The 21590-nt window shown below is 37.1% G+C and overlaps 1 protein-coding gene across 1 annotated transcript in view; it reads right to left on the bottom strand.

Moving 5' to 3' along the window:
- Nucleotides 1-21027, bottom strand: part of GABRA5 (gamma-aminobutyric acid type A receptor subunit alpha5) — an 80287-nt gene extending 59260 nt beyond the window's left edge. The window contains exons 1-4 of the mRNA XM_063305007.1: nt 20937-21027; nt 7636-7757; nt 652-719; nt 322-542 (exon numbers count right to left, since the gene is read on the bottom strand). Of these exons, the coding sequence (XP_063161077.1) occupies nt 322-542; nt 652-719; nt 7636-7757; nt 20937-21022 (497 nt within the window). The 5' untranslated portion in view covers nt 21023-21027. The remainder of the gene's footprint in view (nt 1-321; nt 543-651; nt 720-7635; nt 7758-20936) is intronic.
- Between the last annotated feature and the right edge of the window lie 563 nt (nt 21028-21590).

Genomic DNA, 21590 nt, shown 5'->3' with positions numbered 1-21590 from the left:
GGAAGGGTTTCATTAAAAACAGTTTTGTTCAACACTGTACATTAATTAATTCAATTAACTGCTAATTGAAAAGTGTGATTATGATTTCCACTGAGTTTGGACATTCTCATATGTAATTGTGGGTTCCCCCCCCCCCCTGCTTTCTATTATTTATTTATTTTATTTTATTTTATTAAATTTATGTCACTGCCCATCTTCCCCCAGCGTGGGACTCTTGGCAGTTTACAATAAAATAAAGATAAAAACATATCCACCTAAGTTATAGTTATTACAAAGAATGCAGAATGAGAATCAAAAGATATCAGCTGTCAATATTCTCACCTCATTGTGTACAGCAAGGTTCCATCATCCTCAAGGCGCAGCAGCTTGTTGGGAGTGGTCATGTTGTGAGCGATGGATTTTTTGCCATTATGGAAAAAAGTATCTGGGGTCCAGATCTTACTGGCCAGGAGATTGTTAAGAGGCAGACGCTGCATTGGGCCTTTAAATCGAAGCCTTTCATCTTTCCAGCTTTGTCGGAAAAAAACATCAATGGTATACTCCTGGTATAAAAAAGACAATTGTGTAAACACCATAACTCATGAGGATCCACTTGTCAATTATTCTAGCAACAATAACAAGAAGGCTTAGGATCTGTGCAGTTCAACCTACCATTTCAGTGTCTGAAACTGGACCAAAACTGGTGACATAGATGTCTGTTTTCACCTCCGTTATTCTCTCTATTGGAAAAGAAAAGCATGCAGTAAATCAGTGCCTGCTTATTAGCAGATGAGTGAGAAAGCTGTCCTAAATACTTTAGTTCTGGTCTTGCTAACTGAACTTATGCAGCACTAACAGCATTCCCTGGGACTCAAACATGAAGAAGCCTTCATCTCCCTTACTTCTGTATCAAGCCACTTGACAGTAATACAGGTGCAAAATACTGTTCAAACCCTGGGCTAGGAAGTGGCCACATAATGTCTACGTGTCTACTAGATCTCTAAGAAGCATCACTGACCTCTCCAAAATAATTTGAAAAATTAAAAATAAATAGCTGATATCTTGTGGTTTTTTTTAATGAAAACACCAACATCTGTAGGAACATGGAATTTCAACAGTCACACTCAAAATATCAAAAGATTCTAGAAAGTTTAATTCTGGTAGGCACATTGGTAAAAAAAAAAGGGGGGGGCCAATCTTAATTCTGAGAAATGCTATAATCACTCATCACTTCAAAGAAGTCACCAAATCTTTGTCAGTGCGAAGTACCTTAGATGAACTCAAGGGAAAAAGTTCTGACCACAGGTGGAAATAAGTACATAAAATTAGGCACAAGATTAGATCCAAGCAAATGTTACTGCTAAGAGTCTGAGTTATTTCAATTAATGTGCAATGTAGCTGCCTGCTGTGATTCAACATACAACGTTGCATACAACATTGTTGTAAGCATCCAAATAAAAAGTAAAACAAAGGGGGCAAATTTTCAGGTGAAGGCATTAGGTGCTCCAACTTCATTAACAAATCACTGGAGATAATAATATAGCTTACATTTGTTGCAAGACAAGGACTTTACATGGCCTTCAAGGGAGTATGAATGCTAAAATACCTGTAACTGTGCAAGGTAGCTGCATTAGCCATAGCATGTATGGTTTTGCCAAGAACTGATGTGATAAATCAAGTACTTATTTTTCAACACAACTTAAAGTTGATCTCCTTTATTTATTCTTGTTTCAGAGAGTATCATCTTGATAATATGAGCGCATTACCAGGGCATCTGCAGAGTAGGGATTAAAAATAGTCAAGATGGTTGCCACAAATATGTAATCAAAGCCATGTCCCTTTTTATGTGTGTCATGCATGTGATGCAAATTCTCCTCTATTGGATACAAATTTAAAAAGGGCAGGGCTTCAGTTGTGCAGTTGCCATCTTGCTTTTATTGAGCCCTTCCCTACCCTCAATGCCCTAGTCATTTCAGAGAAAGCAGAATTTACCTACTCTTCAAATATAGCTTAGGAGGCTTGATCAATTGATTTTGTATTTCCAAGTCAGTTTGGACTCTTGGCAACTGCCTGGATAGAGCTTACATATTTTACTCCATAATTTTCATAAGATGAAAGAAAATCCTGTACACCTATTGAAACTTTGAAAACATTATTCTTAATGTGGAAAGATGTAAAGTATTTTACCACACATTTTTTAAAAAAAAATACTTAATACCATGTTGCAACTATCAAATATTTTAGATAATTGATATACCATTTTGCAATTTTGGGGTCTATTAATGTTAATTAAGAAATATTTTAATTAATTAATTAGTTAATTGGGGGGCCAGTTTGGTGTAATAGTTAAGGCAGCAGGCTAGAAACAGGGAAACTGTGAGTTTTAGTCCCACCTAAGGCCCAAAGCCAGCTGGGTGACCTTGGGCCAGTCACCCCCTCTCAGCCCTAGGAAGCAGGCAATGGCAAACCACTTCTGAAAAACCTTGCCAAGAAAACTGCAGGGACTTGTCCAGGCAGTTGCCAGGAGTCAAGACTGACTCAAAGGTGAGCGTGCACACACACACACACACACACATATGGTGTTAATTAACTATGAACAGTCTGATGATGTGTTCTACTTTTCCCATCCTAATACTAAAAAGAAAATTCCTAATCCTTTTATTTCTGGATTAAATTATAAATACACCTAATTCTTAAGAAAACTATATAATATTTTAAATATACATTTTCATAGGCATCTGCTACAAGCCATGACAAAAGTGCGCACATCATGATAGACAAATGATGTAATTTGTGTGCATCTGATGATGCATGCTTTTTTTTTTTGTATTAACATTATTATCGTCACTGACCAGAATTCAACAAGTTAACAGCAGAGGAAACAAAATAAAACAGTATAGTTTATTGCAAGATTGTAAATATAATCAAAATATGCCTGGTTTTACAAACAATATAGCGAAATTTGGCCGTGTTCATAGAAACTGAATCAAATTGAAATTTTGACCTATTCCTATATGGCGAACTTCATCAATTCAGTAACACTCGAGGGATACCTATCATAAACTGATCACTTGTGGTCCTGCCAGAACATTTCTATGGGATTTAGGTCTGAGCATTGACATGGCTATTCTGAACCAGTGAATTGGTTGTTTGTACATTTTCTTGTAGATTTGCTTGTAAGTTTGGGATCCTTGTTTTGCTGCCTGGCTCACTTGAGCTTCAGCTTCAGGTGACAGACAAATCACCTGACATTTTCTTGTAGAATTCTGTGATACATGCTTCCTTCAGTCATCCATGTCCCTGAGGAGCAAAAGATTCCCCAACTGTGATGCCACCATCTTTGCCAGTTTATTGTGGAATTCAGTGTTTGGCTTTTGACTGACATAATTAAACACATACAGCTTGAAAAATTCTACTTTGGACTAATCTGTCCATAGAACATTTCTACAGAATTCTGAAGATTCAGCCAGGTACTATTCGACAAACTTGACACAAGGATCATTTTTCTACTAAGCCATGGTTTTTGTCTTGCTACTCCTGTAAATCCCATACTTATCCAATGCTTTTCTAATGGGGTAGTCGTGGACTGACTTTAGGTGAAGGGGCCTGTAAATCTTGGTTTTTGCTGTTTTGGGTTTCTTTTTAATTTCCTGGATGATTTTATGCTGTGCTTTAGAGTGTTTTTGGTGACTTGGCCACATGTGGGAAGATTCACTATTGGCTTAAATCTCTTTCATTTCAACATTAAATTCTGGAGTCTCTGGGCTTTAGAAATTTATTTATTTATCAGATTTATTATAGCCACTCCACTTCAAAAGACTCTGGGTGGCTTACAACATCCCATATACAGTGTAAAACAATTAAAAACATAACCACAAAGTATAATAGCCCAGACAAAATCAGTCATAACAGTCCAAAACACCCCCAGAAATGGTTTTGTGACCTTTACCAGCTAATAAGTAGCCAATTGTGTATGCCACCCAGAGTCACATGCAAGTGAGATGGGCGGCTATATAAATTCAATAAATAAACAAATCTTGGTCCGATAATACTGTAGAAGCTGCACATAGAATAAATCAGAACTACCTGGATATTTTCAAATAAAGAGTTGTAAGGTAGACACTTGTATTCTTATAAAAATGCAATATAACAGGACACAGACTCTGGATTCAATAGACCCTTCTCCACAAGGACACAGTCTTTGCTCACAAGGGATATTTTTAATATCTGACATCACGAACACCTTGTAGAGAAGATGTTAAAGCATGCTAAGGTTTGCACTCTTGGGAGCTCAGGGGAAGTGACACAGTGTATATACCCCACTGCCCTCATGAAAGGAGACTGGCTGTTCAGGAAATGTTCCTAAGTAGAACAGACTGATCCAGTTTGGCTTCCAGCTCTTGGACATGTTGCTTAAGTGCAGTGAGTGCTTGGTCATAGCCTATCATTAAAAAAGTCTCCCTAGAGAAATCACAGTATTGCAGTTGTTGCAGAATTGTCTTGTTCCATATGGGTTCATAATTCAGACCTTCTGAAAAGAACATTAACTTCAACCAGTATGCAATAATGCAAATCCATGCAACTATTTCAACTTTGGTCAAGCCTGCCTCCCTCTTTAACGATACTTTAGAAACACCTAGGGCCACTTAGAATAGAGCCTTTAGAAATTTGGACTGAACCCTTTCCAGTGCAGCAAGTGCTGTAAAGCTCCAAATGAGCACCAGGAGTAACTGCATATCTGCTTTGGCCGAATAAAGTGCTGCTGGCCCAAGCATTTGAAAAAAAATTACCTGCTGTATAATCTGGCCTTTTAACCACCAGACATGTACTCCAGGTTGCTTTGCAAAAATTAAGATCTTGGTTTTAGAATAGTTGATCTCAAGTCCATTCTCAGAAGGGGACTGGCTAGGCCACTCAGGTTTCCTTAAGCCCAATAGATGGTTTGCTATAGAAACACTACATTGCCTACATATAGTATGGCTGCAATACGTGTCTTGCCTAATTTTTGAGGGTGATGCTCTAATTTAGTTATTTTGGCCACAAGAAGGTTAATATAGAAATTAAACAACTGGGGGAAAAATATATCCCCATCTTCCTCCTTTTCAGGCTGGGATCTCTTTAATGTAATGGCCTTGCATACAGCAACAGACCTTCATTCTAGAATTCTCATCAAGTTTATGTATTAGCAATAGTAGCTGTCTATAGATTTATGAGTTTACGTCATAACCTTATCCTGGAAGTAAGATGAAGCGCAGCCCTAAATATAATGAATGAATGCAATATATAATGCAAAGCCCGGCCTTGATGAATATTTTCCAGCCAGATGTTGCAGTATGAGAGCATGGCCAAGGAAAGCATGTCCAGCTGTAAAACTTGCTTGCTCATCTGCCAAAATATGCTTTAGTCTAGACTTTTCCAATCAGGGAATTCATTGTGTAGATGTTTAGCACAGAGCTTAATTATTCTGTTTAAAAGGCTGATGGGCTGATAGTTAGCAGGCAATTCCTGACCATCCTTTTACAGATAGATGGTCACTATAATGCTAGACCCCTTTGGAGTTTGCACATAGGGATAGATACAGGGGAAGAGGGAAGCAAGTACAGGGCTTCACCATTCCAAATCACTGCATAAGCTTTTATGACTCTTGAAGTAATTACCTGGGAGTTTACCAGGATGAAGCTCTCTTACAAGGCCTGTTATTTCAGAACTTGTAACTGGAGCCCAGTTAGGGAACTGGTTGAGATCTGAGTCAGATTCAGTCAAGTCTTTTTGCTACTTATTTCTATAAGTCTTTTGTGCAAGTCTCTTTGTGTAAGTAATGCCGTAAAGCGGTCTTCCCACCCTATTGCCAATAAAATATAAGAAATGAAAGGGGCAGGATGCACATGATATTGTTTTCTCCTTGCAGATGCCTATGAATATCATGCAACTGACTTTCCAGTTTTATTTTCCTCTAGTATAAATGTGTGAGTGTCAGGGGAGAGAGTTTAAAGAAAATCACACATATACAAAACAGGAATAAGCTAAGAAAATTCACACATCCAGACTAGTGGAGTTTCTTTAAAAAAGCAAAACAAAACAAAAACAAAAAACCTACACAAGAGAGAGAGTAATTTTCAATAAATAAAGGACCTGGGATATAATACATTTTCCTCCCATCTCAAGTGGTAGTCTCCTCCCAAACACATCTGCACACGATTTATTTCACACATCAAGACGTTTAGTCCTATTGTTGTAGAAAAGTGCCTGGTTTTCTGACATGTTTTGTGTATATATCTTCATTTGCTCTCTCTCTCTCTCTCTCTCTCTCTCTCTCTGTGTGTGTGTGTGTGTGTGTGTGTGTGTTCAAGTCAGTTTTTGACTCCTGGTGACTGACTGCCTGGACAACTCCCTGCAGATTTCTTGGCAAGGTTTTTCTGGAGTGGTTTGCCATTGCCTCCTTCCTAGGGCTGAGAGAGAGTGACTGGCCCAAGGTCATCCAGCTGGGTTGGTGCCTAACGCAGGACTAGAACTCTCAGTCTCCTGGTTTCTAGCCTGATGCCTTCACCACTACACCAAACTGGCTCTCTTCATTTACTTATTGAAGTATAAGTAAATATACTTTATATTAGACTTCAGTAAATAATGGCCATAATATACTTTAATATGGCCATTATTTACTGAAGTCTAATATATTTGGTCACTTTTTGAAACTTGTTTACTAGAAATTCAGTGGCATTTAGGTTTCAGAAGACAATCTATTTCATTAGTTAACTTTATGGGATAGATGTTTCTATCTGTTCTTATGAAATGCTGTTGTTAATCTAGGGAGGTCATCCTGCAAACAGAGCATGCAGGCAAGTATTTATGGAGAGAAAAGGTGATCCACCCTTAGAAGATACCTCCAACACAATTTCTGCAATGTAGATTGTTCTCTCACAGCAGTAATGGCAGAAAGGGGAGTGTGCTGGAGCACACTGAAAAAAGTTTATGGTATCTTAATTCCAAAGCTTCCAAAATAGGGACATTTCTTACCAGTTATTGCATCCCCAGTTTCCCTCCTGTCAAATACAACTGCAGGTGACTTTCATATAGTCTGGCAGCCAAGACCCTACCGCTTGCTTTTTACACACACCCCTTCCCCTCCCTGTCTCCACGCAAACATGAAGGAGGCAACTGGGCTTCTTTGTGATTGTTCTCAGGATGACAAGCATGAATTCTGACTGGAAGATATAAAACAATATTTAACATAAAAAAGAAAGGAAACAAACCTGTGGGAAGGTTGTAATATACTCTCAGCATGTATTCTGGTTAATCCCTTGTTCTGCCAGATAGCTCCCTAAAATTATCTAAATATTTAAAACACTGGTATACTCCCCTTCATCCAAAGGGCAGTGAATGGTTATGATATTAAAAAGATAACAACAAAAGCATACCTTGAATGATCAAATGAAATACTAACCAAGGGCATAAGCAAACAAAAGCATTTCTGAAATTGTGTCTTAGAGAACGAACATTATTTAACCGCTGAAATTAGTGTAACAAAGACAGCAGGAAGGTGGTGGTTGTTGTTTAAAATAAAGACAGTGTCACAATCAAAGAACCACACCAAAAATGTGCTTTCTCTATTACCATATACTGCATTTTCAGTACAGTGTATTGTAGTATTTATCATACCTCCCAGGCCTGGGCGAAGCCTGTTATCATAACCATCCAAGAGGCCATCAAGGATTCTAGTGAATATGGTAATGTTATCATTGGTGTCATATTTCCCTGAAGCTGTTGGCATCTGTGAGAAGCTGTTAAAAGGGAGAGTAGAGAAACAACGTAAATATAATCAGTCGCTTTGGCTAAAGGTTGTCTTATATTTTAATTTTCATTGAATTATTTAGATTGCTTTACTGCTGGCTATCAAAGCTTCTTGGTGGTTTACAATAAAACTGGTAAGCATCTAGGATTTGGTAATGGAAGACTTTGCAGGGGAGATTGCAGAAAAATGTAGAGTCTGAACTGCTTTCAGTTTTACTGAAGCTTTCTGCCATTATATTCCACCATTGTGCATTTGCTCTTCATATGTATCCTGAATATAAACATACACACCTCTGCACATATTTTCCCTTATCATCAGCAGAAATTACTGAGCTGGAAAAAGCCTCAAGAATCATCAATCCTTGCAAATTCAGGAAATATGATGCTACAATATGCATGTTTTTAAGACTGACGAATAACAAGAACACTTTGCAACAACTTTTTGACATAATCTGTTCAAATCTTGAGTTTATACCATCAGGAACTCTATAAAAATACTAGACGAGCAGGAGCCTAGACTTGTTAGTTATACGTTTACACATAGCATCACGCCCCAAACTGAATGGGCATCAACCTAAACAGCTTTGATTACCTGAAACAAATTACAGACAAGACTTGAATGACTTCCCCCTGTGGATCAGTTTCTCAGTCTGGATCCACCATTGAGACTGGACAATCTCAACTTCAACTGTTAAACCAATGGCATCCCTGATCCTAGGAGAAACCTAGCTTTGGTGACTCACGCTGGGAGCCTCAAGTTTGAATTACTGTATTAGAAATTATGCTCTGTGAACAGCCCTAAAGCGTGTCTAAAACTTGCAGCTGGGCAAGAATAGCTAGCAGCATGGGTAGTGTGAGTAACTCCTGAGATTTGACAACATCCATTTGACACAACTTCATGGGTTGCTGGTTGCTTTATGAGGCCAATTGAAGGTGTTTCTAATGATGTATAAGACCTTACACAGCTTTGGATGAAGGTTCTTGCAGGATTGCCTAATCCCAGAGTCTGTCCTGCACAATTAGATCATCAGTGCGGGTCCAGCAGGAGTTATGTTTGACACCAGAATGAGCTGTGATTGTAGCAGGATATTCTTCAGAATAAATCATTCTACAGTTATTTCTGTTTTTTTAAAATCATGTTTGGGTCCCATTTATGGAACAAAATGCCACTGGAGTTGAGACAAATCCTTTTCTTATTATACTTCAACACATATCTGGATACCTACGCTTTTTAACTGTTTTGTTTCAACTCTGTTTTAATTATTTCAACATGTATATTTCTATAATATTAATATAAAGCATTTTACTGTTTTAATAGTATATTAAAATTTGTTTTACATTATAGTTTTTGTTTTAATTGTATTTCTGTGAGCCATCCTCAGCCGTTAATATAATAGCATACAAATACTCTAAATAAATTTAGAGCATACAAATACTCTAAATAAATTAAGAAATATTTAATGCATAACTGGGCGGCAAGGCATCACTCTACAACAGAAGCACACACTTTTTCTACATCTGATGGTGTACTTGCCTTTTGAAAGATATTTGGAATTTACACTCAAAAAGTATTTGATAAGGCCAAGACAAAAACTAATTTGATTAGATAGTTCATACTTAATTTAAATTAATTCAAGTTAATTGGATTATTCCACAGTTATGTAATTAATCATTTCTCTCTAATACATGTAAAAATACAATTTGGTGGTAACTGTTAAAGAACTTCTAAAGACCTACTCAAAGCTTTTGGGAGCCACATGTAATTCAGGGGCTTCAGATTCTGTACCTCTGCTTTAAAAAATATTCAACAGACCTTTAAGCCAAAAACTTGAGTATTACAGGATTCTGCAAGAATCAGTTCTCAGTATGGCAATGGTTCTGGAGACCATTACGTAAACAGTCAGATGCAAGTTCTTCCTCTTACAGGAAGATTATTAGAAAGAAAATCAGATGTACTGATGTACACAAGGATATATCGCTTCTAAATTGAAAGAGGTTCTGCTGGAATTCTTCTAACTACATCCCTCTCGTCTCAATAAATCTTTCTAAAATAAATTTTCAAGAATCTTGCTTGGTCAAGAATCATTTTTAGTTTTAGGAAGCTGCTAAAGAGTCTGACAATTCTGGCCTTGGTTCAAGGCAGAAGCTGGAACTAGCAGTTATTAGATTAAAAGAAGGTTGTTTTGTACACACGTTTCAGCCTCCCAAGGCCATCAAGTGACCCACCAAGCATCCATTAATTTCTGAAGCACGGGAAGACACAGACTAGAGTTTAAATCCACAATGTAAAGTTCTGGAATCTTTGCACTGCAATGGGCTTTCAACTACTGTGTTTTAAGTTTCATTCTTATTTGCAATAAAAAATGTGAGAAAGACACTGCCAAATTGTATCTACAATTCTTCTGCCTAGTTTAGCCAACAGCAGTGATTTATTGCTGATCCTGACTCCATCACTTCTGCAGTTCCTGGCCATGTGTGCATTTCCTGGTTTCCCTTTTTCCCCAATGCTCTTTTCCTTCTGAGACCCCACCCCCTTCTGGCCTCTTCCATGCTTTTTCTATTTCTCTTGACCTCCTTTGACAAATCCTAGCTACTTCTTCAGGCTGAAGAACTGGAGTTGGTAGAGATGGAATCTGCAGGTGTAACACAGTAATAGAGAAGAGATAGCGTGCAGTTTCTCAAAGGCCTATCTGTACAAATGGATTTTGAAATCTTACAAATCTGTATGGAGGCAGGTGTCTCCTCAAAGTTATCTTCTTCTCATTTCTCCTCCCTGAGTGGACACGTATGAAAGCCATGATTTTATGGTGATTTTAACAGGTTAAGTGAGGAGACTACAGACTAAACCCTCTCCCCCGCCCCGATCTTTATATCTGTTTAAAATGGTTAAACTTGGACATTTATTTAGAGGTTAAAAATAGCACACTGCTGAATGCAGACCAGGGACAAAAGCAGCAATGTAATTATGGTTCTGCTAGTCGGGTTGAAACATAGGGAGGACTGAAACCCTTTGTGCAATGTTACTTCTCTAAAGTTAGGAAAAGTAAGCCCTAAAGTGTTTTTCCAAATTAATAGGAAAAAAGGAAAAGGTGTTTTTCTTCGGGGAAACATTAAGACTGCTGAAAGTTCATGTTTCTTTACAAACACTTTTATGTTCTCATTGTTTTTCTGGAAACATAGCTTATATTATATAAAATAAGACTTCATAGTATTATCTAAACATAAAGAATCCACGTTAGTGAGAAAAGAAAAATTGCAATGGATTCATTTCTACCTGACCAGCAGACACTTTCTGATGAAATCCTATATTACTCAAACAGCTAAGGCTTTGTAGAGCTTCGTTGTAATTTTAATTCTATGTTTAGCTTTCTATAAGAAACGATTACAAAACATAAAACAGAAATAAAGCAGGAAGAGGAGGTCTGACCTGGAATACTTTTTAATAATTTCCAGTGCCTAATTCAACTTTTTAGTTTTGATTAACTTCTGAAATAAAACTGACTGGGAGATACCTTTGCTTGATCTAGCACCTATCTGTGCAAAATATGTTAGGCATTTTTAAAAAGGTTATTTACCTTAGAAAAAGTAACTAAATTCTAAAGCAGTATATATATAGTGTGTGTGTGTGTGTGTGTGTATGTGAAAGGTGAAAGGTCCCCTGTGCAAGCACCGAGTCATGTCTGACCCTTTGGGGCGACGCTGCTTTCATGATGTTTTCTTGACACACTGTATATCGGGGTGGTTTGCCATTGCCTTTCCCAGTCGTCCCTTCCCCAGCAAGCCGGGTACTCATTTTACCAACCTTGGAAGGATGGAAGGCTGAGTCGACCTGAGCCGGCTACCCGAGAATCCAGCTTCTGCTGGGATAGAACTCGGGTCAATATATTTAAAAGTTTTAAAAGCAATAATAAGAATACAAACTAAATTAGAACAGAGAAATAACATAAAAAGCTAAAAGTGCAATAAGAAAAGAAAATAGGAGAAAATACAGTAAAAGAGGTAAGATATAAAGAAAAATATAAAGAAGTAGCTTCCGATATTCTTCACAGCAGTTATAAGCAGTTATGTGGTTTTGATGATTGGACAGGATAGATTATAGAAATAAGAGAGTCACGATGTAACTATAGAGAGAGAGGATAAAATATAATTGTAAAGCAGTATGATTTTCATCCACCAACTACCATGATTAATTGATAAAAAACCTCTAGGATAAATATAGCATTGTTCTGATAACAATACCAATTCACATGGAAGCATTTGGTATATATGAACATTATCCACCACAGACAACTACTTTGTTTCATGGATGATCTCAACTATTTGCTTATTTACAGTGGGACTTATAGAGAGAAGGGGCTACTCATCACTTCTCAAATACTGAATTTTGTATGGGAACCCATCAATTGAACAGAACTAGTGTGGAAAGACACATATAGAATGCACATAGGGAGGCATGTTCACCAGTTAAAATTTCCACAAAGGCACAGTTTTTAATGTGGCACATTCTTTATATATTAAGTGAAATGTACAAATGTATAATTGTCAATAAAAGGTGAGACAAACTGATTTCAGATAACCATCTCAGGCCCTGACCAACCTAATGTTGTTTGATGTTATTAGTCACAGGTTCATGTCAGCAGCTCAGCCTCACTTCAAAATATAATGAAGTGATAAATAACTCCTTAAATCACTGTTAACTATATTCAAATTTTAACCTGTGGTGTCTTCACCATATTAGGTGTTCTCTCAAGGGGATGCCTAAGCCTCTTCCAGAACCAACCAATTCAAATAGAGACAACTTGTTTTATTTTAGTGAAAAGCAGATGATCAATGTATTCTCTAGCAACTTGGACATACAATTGAGGGTCTTATGAAATGATTCTAAGTCAGAACTGTTTTCCTGAGAAAATATTGCACTGCCCTCAAGTCAATTCTGGATCGAAAACCCAAGGATCAGATTCAAACCTCATAACAATGATTTCTCATAAATTCCATTTATATTTCTAGATTTTACTGCTACAGTATACCACTTCCCAAAATCTCACTTGCACTTGACCCAGTATAAGAATGCTAAGCAATATGAATATAGTACATCTAGGAAGAGATGCATTTCTGTCAATCCTAAAGCAACCTAATAAGGGTTGAGCAGGTTGGTGATGGGGACAAAGTAGGGGAAAGTGAGTCTAGAGCCCAAAGAGATGTACTCCCTGCTACGGTATTTTGCCACAATATTTACAGTAGCTACAGTAAAATAAGGGAAATTCGTAGAGTTATGTTGAATGGATTGTTTTAAAAGCGTAAAGTTTGGTCAGATCAGATAAAATGTCTTAGAAGCCTTTAGAGTCAGACTTTTCATTTAAATGTTAAAGCAGCACCATGTGTTCAACAGAGAGAAAAAAATGTACTGTCTTCAAAGGCTCCACCTAATAGGCTTCTTCCATAAATGCTAAAATTAATTTAACTGAAATTAATCAATTGCTTTGGACCTCAAGATAAATGTTGGTTCTGAAGCAAATTCTCCTTATCACAGATGCTTCCCTAGCAATATGGACACAGGGGAAACATTTGTATCATAGGAATACCACATTTCTGCAATTCTCTCAGAAGCTGTCTGATCTAGCCCAAGAATGACATAGAATCAATCCAGCCAAGTTCAGTTCTTTATTTGCTTAAGGACAGAATTTTGTCAGTCTAAAACCTATACTACTCTAACCTAAATTGATACAGGTATACAGTAACTTGGGAGGTCCTAGGGCATGTCTAATCTGAATCTTTTCTTTCTCCCACTGTCCAGCTCAGCTCTGTGCTGTGCAGTCTCTTATCTCTTCCCCCTTCTTGGAATGTGCTCCCTCCTTCCTGAGGGCCAGGTACATTAATATAGTCCATCACAGGAGCATTTCCTACCAATGAGGCAGCATTGTGAAAATTCCTGGAAAAGTATTGGTTTTAATAACTTTGTTCCTACCATAAATTTGAATTGAAATAAAACAAAATAAGAACAGAGGTTATGTTTTAAAATATGCATTTTAGAGATATGTATAGAACCCAAAGTAGGTGACAGCACCTAGCCAATGTCAATTGGTCTTGACAAAAGCTAAGCATATTGGTCATGGTTGGACTCAGTTCTAGAACTGAAGGCTTTACTGGGAAGTGAATGTATGTATGTATGTATATCCCTAGAAAAAGGCAATGACAAACTACTTCCATTGTTGCCAAGAAAACTACATGAAATGTCTGTGTAGTCACCAGGAGCTGACATCACCTAAGGCTCCTTTTAATAGCTTGAAGCAGACTACCATTTTTAAGAAAGTTGAAAATAGCTTCCAGAAAGTATTGTTTATTCATGGGGAAGAATGACTGTATACATAACTTGACTGTTGCTTTTGGTTAAATATGGTTTGCAGGTTTTAAAACAATTTTAAAAATCTGAAAACTTTTTAATCTGAGGTAACATGGGATATAATAATTCCTTGCGAAAACTCAAAAATCTCCATTCTGCTTCAAAACTCACTGGTTAATCAGTATTTCTCAACTTAACCTACTCTACAGGATTGAATTAAGGAAAAAACAATAGGAAATTATCCAAGATAAACAATTTTGTTTTTCTTTTGTAAAAGGTAGAGATGCCTTCTTTATTACATAGACTAATGGGCATGAGTAGCTTAGCTCTACCAGTTAAATTATCTTTTTTCTCCCCTATTTTCACAGTATCCAAAGGCCAGCCTCAAGGTGTGTGAAATCAGTTAGCTTTTGTCACCCACTGCCTTGAAGGGAAGTTAGATGATTACCAGGACTTGAAGCAGAGGCAATAGAGGCAGTGGGGATAATAGAGATCCTAACAATAGAGATTTCTGCCAATTCAAGGACAGGTCAATAGCATTTCAACTCAGCTAAAGGGCTACTGGGATAAAGAAACAATGATGCTTTGCTTTTGGAAGCTTTTGTTTCTGGATATTCATTATTGCCTCTATCATTTAGTGAAAATTATAGCTTCCTTGAATGTTTGTTTTGTTTTTAATTTCCAGAGAGGTAGCCATGTTAGTCCTTTGCAGCAAAAATTACAATAGAGTTTTGTAACACCTTAAACAATAATAATTCTTTTATTATTGTTTTTTTCCTGTTTGTTAATGTTATTTCACATCGAATTCATGATCCTCATACACTGCTGACTGTTCCTCATAGATTAAAAGAGCAGAACCCAACTGCAAGATGATCTGGATATGCATCAGTATTAAGACATGAAGGATCTGTCCAAGAAGAAAGATCTGTTTGTACTCCATCACCATTCTGATCTCTTCTTAATGCCAAAACCTTACAGCAGCAGATCTATCCTCATAGATCTTCATGGGATCCATTTCTTCTCTAAAGTCAACAGAATTCCATGTTACCTTAAGGCAGAAGCCTCCGTTTGCTCTTGCTTCATAAACCTCCAGAGAACATCTGTTTTATGCATGCAATGTCTCTATAGCATGCAAAAGAGGATTGTTAGATTGGTGCATTTTTATGTTTCTAATTTTTCCACACAGAGAGACACAAATTACATAGGAGGAATTGTGTAGGTTGGTTATAACAAGAACATCAAAATATATTTGACATATTGAAGACTAATCAACATGGTTTGCAATTATTCTGTTAGTCATGAGGATAACAAGGCCAAATAAGTTTGCTCACAAAATCTTAGGTGTGGACCCCAGAAACCCTCCAAAGGTTGCCCCCGGGTTGTAATTTTTAATGTCTCTTTGTTACATATTCACACAATGAATTTAAGGTAGCTGTTTTTAATCTCTTCTTTCCATATACTGTACTCTTTTTCTCTGATGTCATTTTCTTCCCTACTGCTTGTAAGTAAATCACTCTGGAAACTTGTTTTGTGAGATAAAAATATTTTTCGACATTTGAATATGTTTTAAGTAGCATTCCCTGGATAACCTCCAACCTTTCTAAGTAGAGATGGGAAAATATTGCTGGGTGTTATTTTGCCTCCTTCCTTATTATCAAGAAACTTGGATGCCATTCTTGTTCTAACTGAATTTGTGTGTGGATGTCCACCCCTGAAAACATAATCAAAACCTACCAGTATTGAGTGGGGGTGAACGTTCTTGGGTGGTGGAAAAAGGAATAGTTTAGGTAATTAGCTGGGAACTTCAAGGCTAGCAAATTTCACTGATCCTCAAAACCAAGGCTAGAAAATTGTTCTTAACCTTCGTTCCATAGCTGTAGGAGCTTAGGATAAGGAGGGAGGCCTTTCTGTGTGATGTGGAGACATGTCTAACCCAAAGGCACCAGGTGTACATCCACAGTAGTTGCTCAGGTATAGATGTACCCAGGAACACTTTTTCTGTCCATGCTGTTTCCAAACAGAATTCTTGGGGACAGGGGATTGAATCCAAAGCTCTCTTCTTCTCCAAGATTGGGTGCATCAATACTTCTGTGGTACTGTTAAGTCATATATACTTACTTACTAACTGTGGCACTGTTAAGACAAGAGGAGTCTTAGGAAAAGGTACTGGTGTGCATGGATATGTCCATGAAGTCTCCAAGAATCAAACTCAACTTGAAGACTTTACCTTACTTTATAGATATACCACAGCTAGTGTTGCTTGTGCTTGGGGTGTTCCCGAAATAGGGCATTTTGAAGGTGGTAGAGAAGCAGCTTTGAATCTACAGCAATTTTCTTTCAAGGATCAACATCTTCAACTATACTAGCTTGAAATTGGTATTTTAGTACCCTCCTACTGAAGTCAATGGGAAGTTAAGAAAAAAAGAAAACTATTGGAACAAAAAAGACTAAAAGGACTATTTTGTTTCTCGCTACTGTCAGTGTGGGTTGGCAGGTCACCAAATATGGTGGCTCAATAGCAGTAAACATGGTGTTATTCTCACCCTCAACTGCAGACAAGATTACTGTTACATGTAATTACTGTGGCTTTCGTTTTGCATGATAAGTAATGTAGAGACACCCTAGATATAAGCTCACCACATGGAGATTACATCCATGCAGTTTTCTTAGCAGCATTATGAACATAATTTATTAGTGCCTTCTTCCAGGAAATATTGAAACACTCCAGGTTAGCCAGCAGTCCTAAGATGCCAAACAGTCCCCCATCCAGGTACTAACCAGGACCAACCCTGCTTAGCTTCCAAAATCAACCAAACCAAACTAGGTGCTAGCACTTGCTAAGACTTGTATGATAAATAGAGGTACATTAATAATGTTCATTCTTCTTTGCTATAATACTAAACTTAACTAAAATGAATGTAGGGATAATTTTTTTCTAGTGTTAAGCTTTAGCTGGAAATCAGTGTTCCAAAAATTAGAGTTTGGATAGAGGTTTCAAATCTATAACAAACTCTGAGTTCTTTTTCCAAAATATTTATTCATTTCCAGAACTTGTGTTTTACTGCTTTTCTATCCTAGTGGTTAGAACAGACTATCCTGCTGTTTACACATTAGCCTATGAAATAAAGAAGGCTAACCTAATCTCCACTTACTACAAAGGGAAACAAACAAACACAAAATCATATATTGCATTGCTTACATTATATTGATTTTCCGTTTACTACTTTTACAAAATACACCATAAAACAAAAAGTAATTACTGAAGTGCCAGGATGTGACAAATGACCACAATTGGTGTCAACTGGTATACTGAAAATGCTGCTTCAATTTATTAGGCCAAGCCTTATGAAGATCTATATGGCTTTTCTAAGGAATCCCCAAATATTTCACAAGGTAGTTACTAAACTGCAGCTAAAAAGAGAACCAAATTCCTTGGCTCCATTACACAAAGTTTCACGAACTCCTGCATTGCTCAGTTGCGCATCAGCAACACTCTATAGCCAACTATGCAGTGTATGGAGAATTTCACTCCTGGAGTGGATTAAGAGGAACTATTTGGCAAATGTTATCAATTTAAAAATGATTTTGCTAAAATCTTAAGGACAAATAACATACATTACAATTGCCTATGCCAAGCTGATAAAATACTTAAAAGATGCATTTTCTTTTACTGTGTTCTTTGAAAAAAGGGTTTATCAAAACTCATGCAAGAAGGGCAGTTTTCCTACTTTTAACTCTTTAATTAGGAATTTGATAGAATCCAGTAAGTTGAAAGAATTCGGTGTACCATCTAAAATAGCCTACCTCAACCTGGTGCTTCCAGATACAATAGCCATGCTGTATACTGAAGGCCAGTACACTTTGTGTGTGTTCGTGTGTGTTTGCGTGCGCCTTCAGTCTTTACTCCTGGTGACTGCCTAGACAAGTCCCTGCAATTTTCCTGGCAAGATTTCAGAAGTGGTTTGCCATTGCTTGCTTCCTAGAGTGAGAGAAAGTGACTGGCCCAAAGTCACCCAGTTGGCTTTGTGCCTAGAGTGGGATTAGAATTCATGGTCTCCCAGTTTCTAGCCTGATGCCTTAACCACTACACCAAACTGGCTCTCAGTATACTTAGAGGGCACCAGAATTAGGAATAATCCAGTACATTCCTTATTATGAACAACCATACATTTTTCATCATGTTAACAGTGCTTCATAATCCAGAGCAGAACCAGATTTTAAATGTTTGCTTCTACTGAGAATCACAGTGACTTACTGGATTGTTTCAGCAAAAACATTTAATTACATTTATTGTTCAACAATTTTAAATCAACTGCTCCTTGTCCAATCTTCAACAGCTGTTGTAAGTAACTGTTCTTACTCTACTTTCTAAGATTTCCTTTTTAAATTTGTCAACCATACACAAATCTCCTTTACTTTTACTTCCTTTGACTAAGTATGCTCATAACAATTTGCTCAACATTCCAAATGATTATAACAATTGTAGATGGTACTCAAATTTAAAATGGAAAAAGGTACTCAAATAGGAAGCAGAAGAAAAAAAGAAAATCTCCTTTCTGTACTTATTTTGCCTTTTTAATGGTCAAAGCAGCTAACAATTAAAATTAGTACAGAATTGAATGTTATGACTTCTCATAAGTATCTTGGTAATAGTAGTTGGGTGGGGATGCTATGAACACTTGATAGAGACCTCTAACCTTCAGTTTCTGGACAGATAAAATGACTGTTAAATCAATGTACATTTGTTGTCACATAATAGTATGAATGGGATGTGGTTTACTACTCTTTCCCTTTTTGGTGGACAAACCTAATATTGTCTCTGGACCACAACTCACCTCATACCATCCTTTACACTATTCCTGTTCTTCATTCATTTTGCAATTGGTGCGTGTGATACCACCAGCTGAAAAATCACTGGACAACTCAGGCGCAATGAAAATATATTTATTTTTCATAGGTAGGATACTAAGGTCAACATTTTTTGCAACTTCAGCTTATAGTTATCTAGAACCTGAAGTTCAAGTGATTTTTATTATTACATTATGCTTTTAAAATACGATTTCTAACTAGTGAAAAAATATAATTATGTATTTTAAAAAGCAACTGAATATATTTCTTTTTAAAATATTCATTCCTACTAAAATCCCTCAGATTACAAAACCCACTCAAGATCCTCCTGCTAAAAGAACAGCAACAAAAAGTAGGAACACTTTAAAAGCTATATTATTTTCTTTTCTATCACACAATTAAAGCATTCTCTAATAGGTTTGTGACAAGTACCAATACAGAGAAAACTGAAAAGTACCTGAAAGATTTGTATGGAAGGAGAGGAGGAAGGGGGAAAGAGGAAAGAAGAGGAGATTATTTAAAGCACTTAGAACATTTTATGTTATCTTCTAGAAGGATCCCATATATATCAAATTGGAACTATATCACATTAGAAATGTTCACAACATTCTTGTTAGGTAGGCTAATCTGATCTCAGATTTTAAGTGGAGATGCACTGACATCATTTGCTTAATTCACTAAGAAAATATGACTATATTTCTCTTAATTATTAAAGAGTTACTAGTGAGAAAGTTCTTTTTAAAAGGAATGTTACTGCTCATTGCACAACATCACAACTTCCTTCACTCAAGTAGAGCCTGAAACTTGCCAACATTCTTCCTTCCAGGTGATTTATATGATAGCACTGACTTTTGTAATCCCAATGCAGTAAAGTACTGGAATGCATGCCCAAGACTTCTTAACCAGAAATGAGTGAACATCGGTCTCACCATCGCATAAATCATTCATGCACTTTGCTGTCCAAGACAAAACTCAACAAAATTCACTGTTCTACACATAACCCTAATTCTCATATCCATCCTTAAACCTTTCTAGTCTTCCAATTTCCATGCCTTCTAGCCAGTCTTTACCTACTTCAAGGAAATAATCCTGATTCTGGAAAAGTGGACAGAAACAGAAGGACGTTGTTCCAAATTGGGGGCCAATCGCAAACCGGGGGTGGGGGGTGGCGCATTTCTTCGGCGTCTTCATTATAGTGACTTGTTTCATCTCTGTCCCATACTGTTTTCATAATCATTATAGCCATAAATTCCAAGAGTACAGAATAGAGAGAGACTGGGCCAGATGTAACTGAATCAAAAGCTTGGAAACCACCAGAGCTTGGAAACCACAAGAACAGACCATGCATTTATAAGCAACTGTCACTTGTAGGCAACAAGTCAAGAATAAACTACTAATACCTCTATAACAACTTACTGAATAAGATGGGTGGCCATAAAAATATTTTAAATAAATAAAAATAAATAATGTGATACACACATTCAGAGAACATGCAGCTTTTGGTAATGCGTCAGTCCCCTTTCTGGACAGCAGTGAAGTTGGAGAGGAGAGAAAGCGAATGAGCAAGTCACTCTGTTCTGTTTGCTGTAACATCCAAAATACAGACAACCTACTCATTAGCTGTTGTTTTCTCCCTAGTAACTACCATGGCGCTAGATAGATCAAACAATTTTGAAGTAGCAATACTAATAAGGATTTTACCAGATGTCCCACAGTTACGGTTTATATCTCACCTGCTCTCGGAATATCCCTTCTGATTGCTATGTTACAGCTGGGAGAATTCAGCCCAACAGTTTGTCCCCAATAAAACACGCTGCCATTGACTGCCATGCAAGCCATTAGTATGTTTCCTCTTACCTGTTTTTTTTAAATACAACTGAGGTTTCATTTATATTAAAGCAAAAGCAAAACCTTGAAATGATACAGCTTGGCAAAGGTTTACTAAAATGTACTTTCAGCAAGACATTGGATGATAACTTACCCAAAATGACTGACTAAATCCATGGCAATACAAAGAAGAAAGCAATTTTTGATCATGGTAAAATCAGGAAGCATCCCATTGTCCATTCCCAATGAAACTGTTAATGGAATTGGCTGACTTTGCTGGAGTGTGCCTTTATCACCTTCGTTCTGGGGCTGCAGCAAATAAGACAGGCAGAAAGGCACATACTGTAAATGTTTATTTTAATGCAATTAATATATCCAATTTCAAGCAACACATACTACAGCATTTGTCCAATCTACAAGGGGTCTATTCTGACCCAAACCGGTGTAAGGTGATGTATCATCCTGTATGAAAGATCCATATATTAATCCAATCACCTGAGCTGCTTGAATCCCAAGTACAGTGGGATCTTTTGGGCTACGGTTTGTCACAATACCTAAATGACTTATCCAGACAAACAATATAAAAGTTATTTCTCATTCACTCATCAATCAGGTATATAAGAAACACACCCTTTTTGACTGGAACTTCTATTTCTACAGAATAGCTGTATAACGTATCCCAGGTCTCTTTGTGTGTTGGCATTGTGTGTGTGTGTGTGTGTGTGTGTGTGTACACGCTTTACAAAAAATCATTCATTGGTCTTACTTATTTTTTTTATTTTTAGGAAAGTAGCTCATCTGCCCTGAA

Source organism: Candoia aspera, chromosome 5, assembly GCF_035149785.1.
Source record: "Candoia aspera isolate rCanAsp1 chromosome 5, rCanAsp1.hap2, whole genome shotgun sequence".
In the NCBI taxonomy this organism is placed as follows: Eukaryota; Metazoa; Chordata; class Lepidosauria; order Squamata; family Boidae; genus Candoia; species Candoia aspera.
Note: the sequence above shows the minus strand (reverse complement) of the source record. Positions and strands in the feature narration are given on the sequence as shown.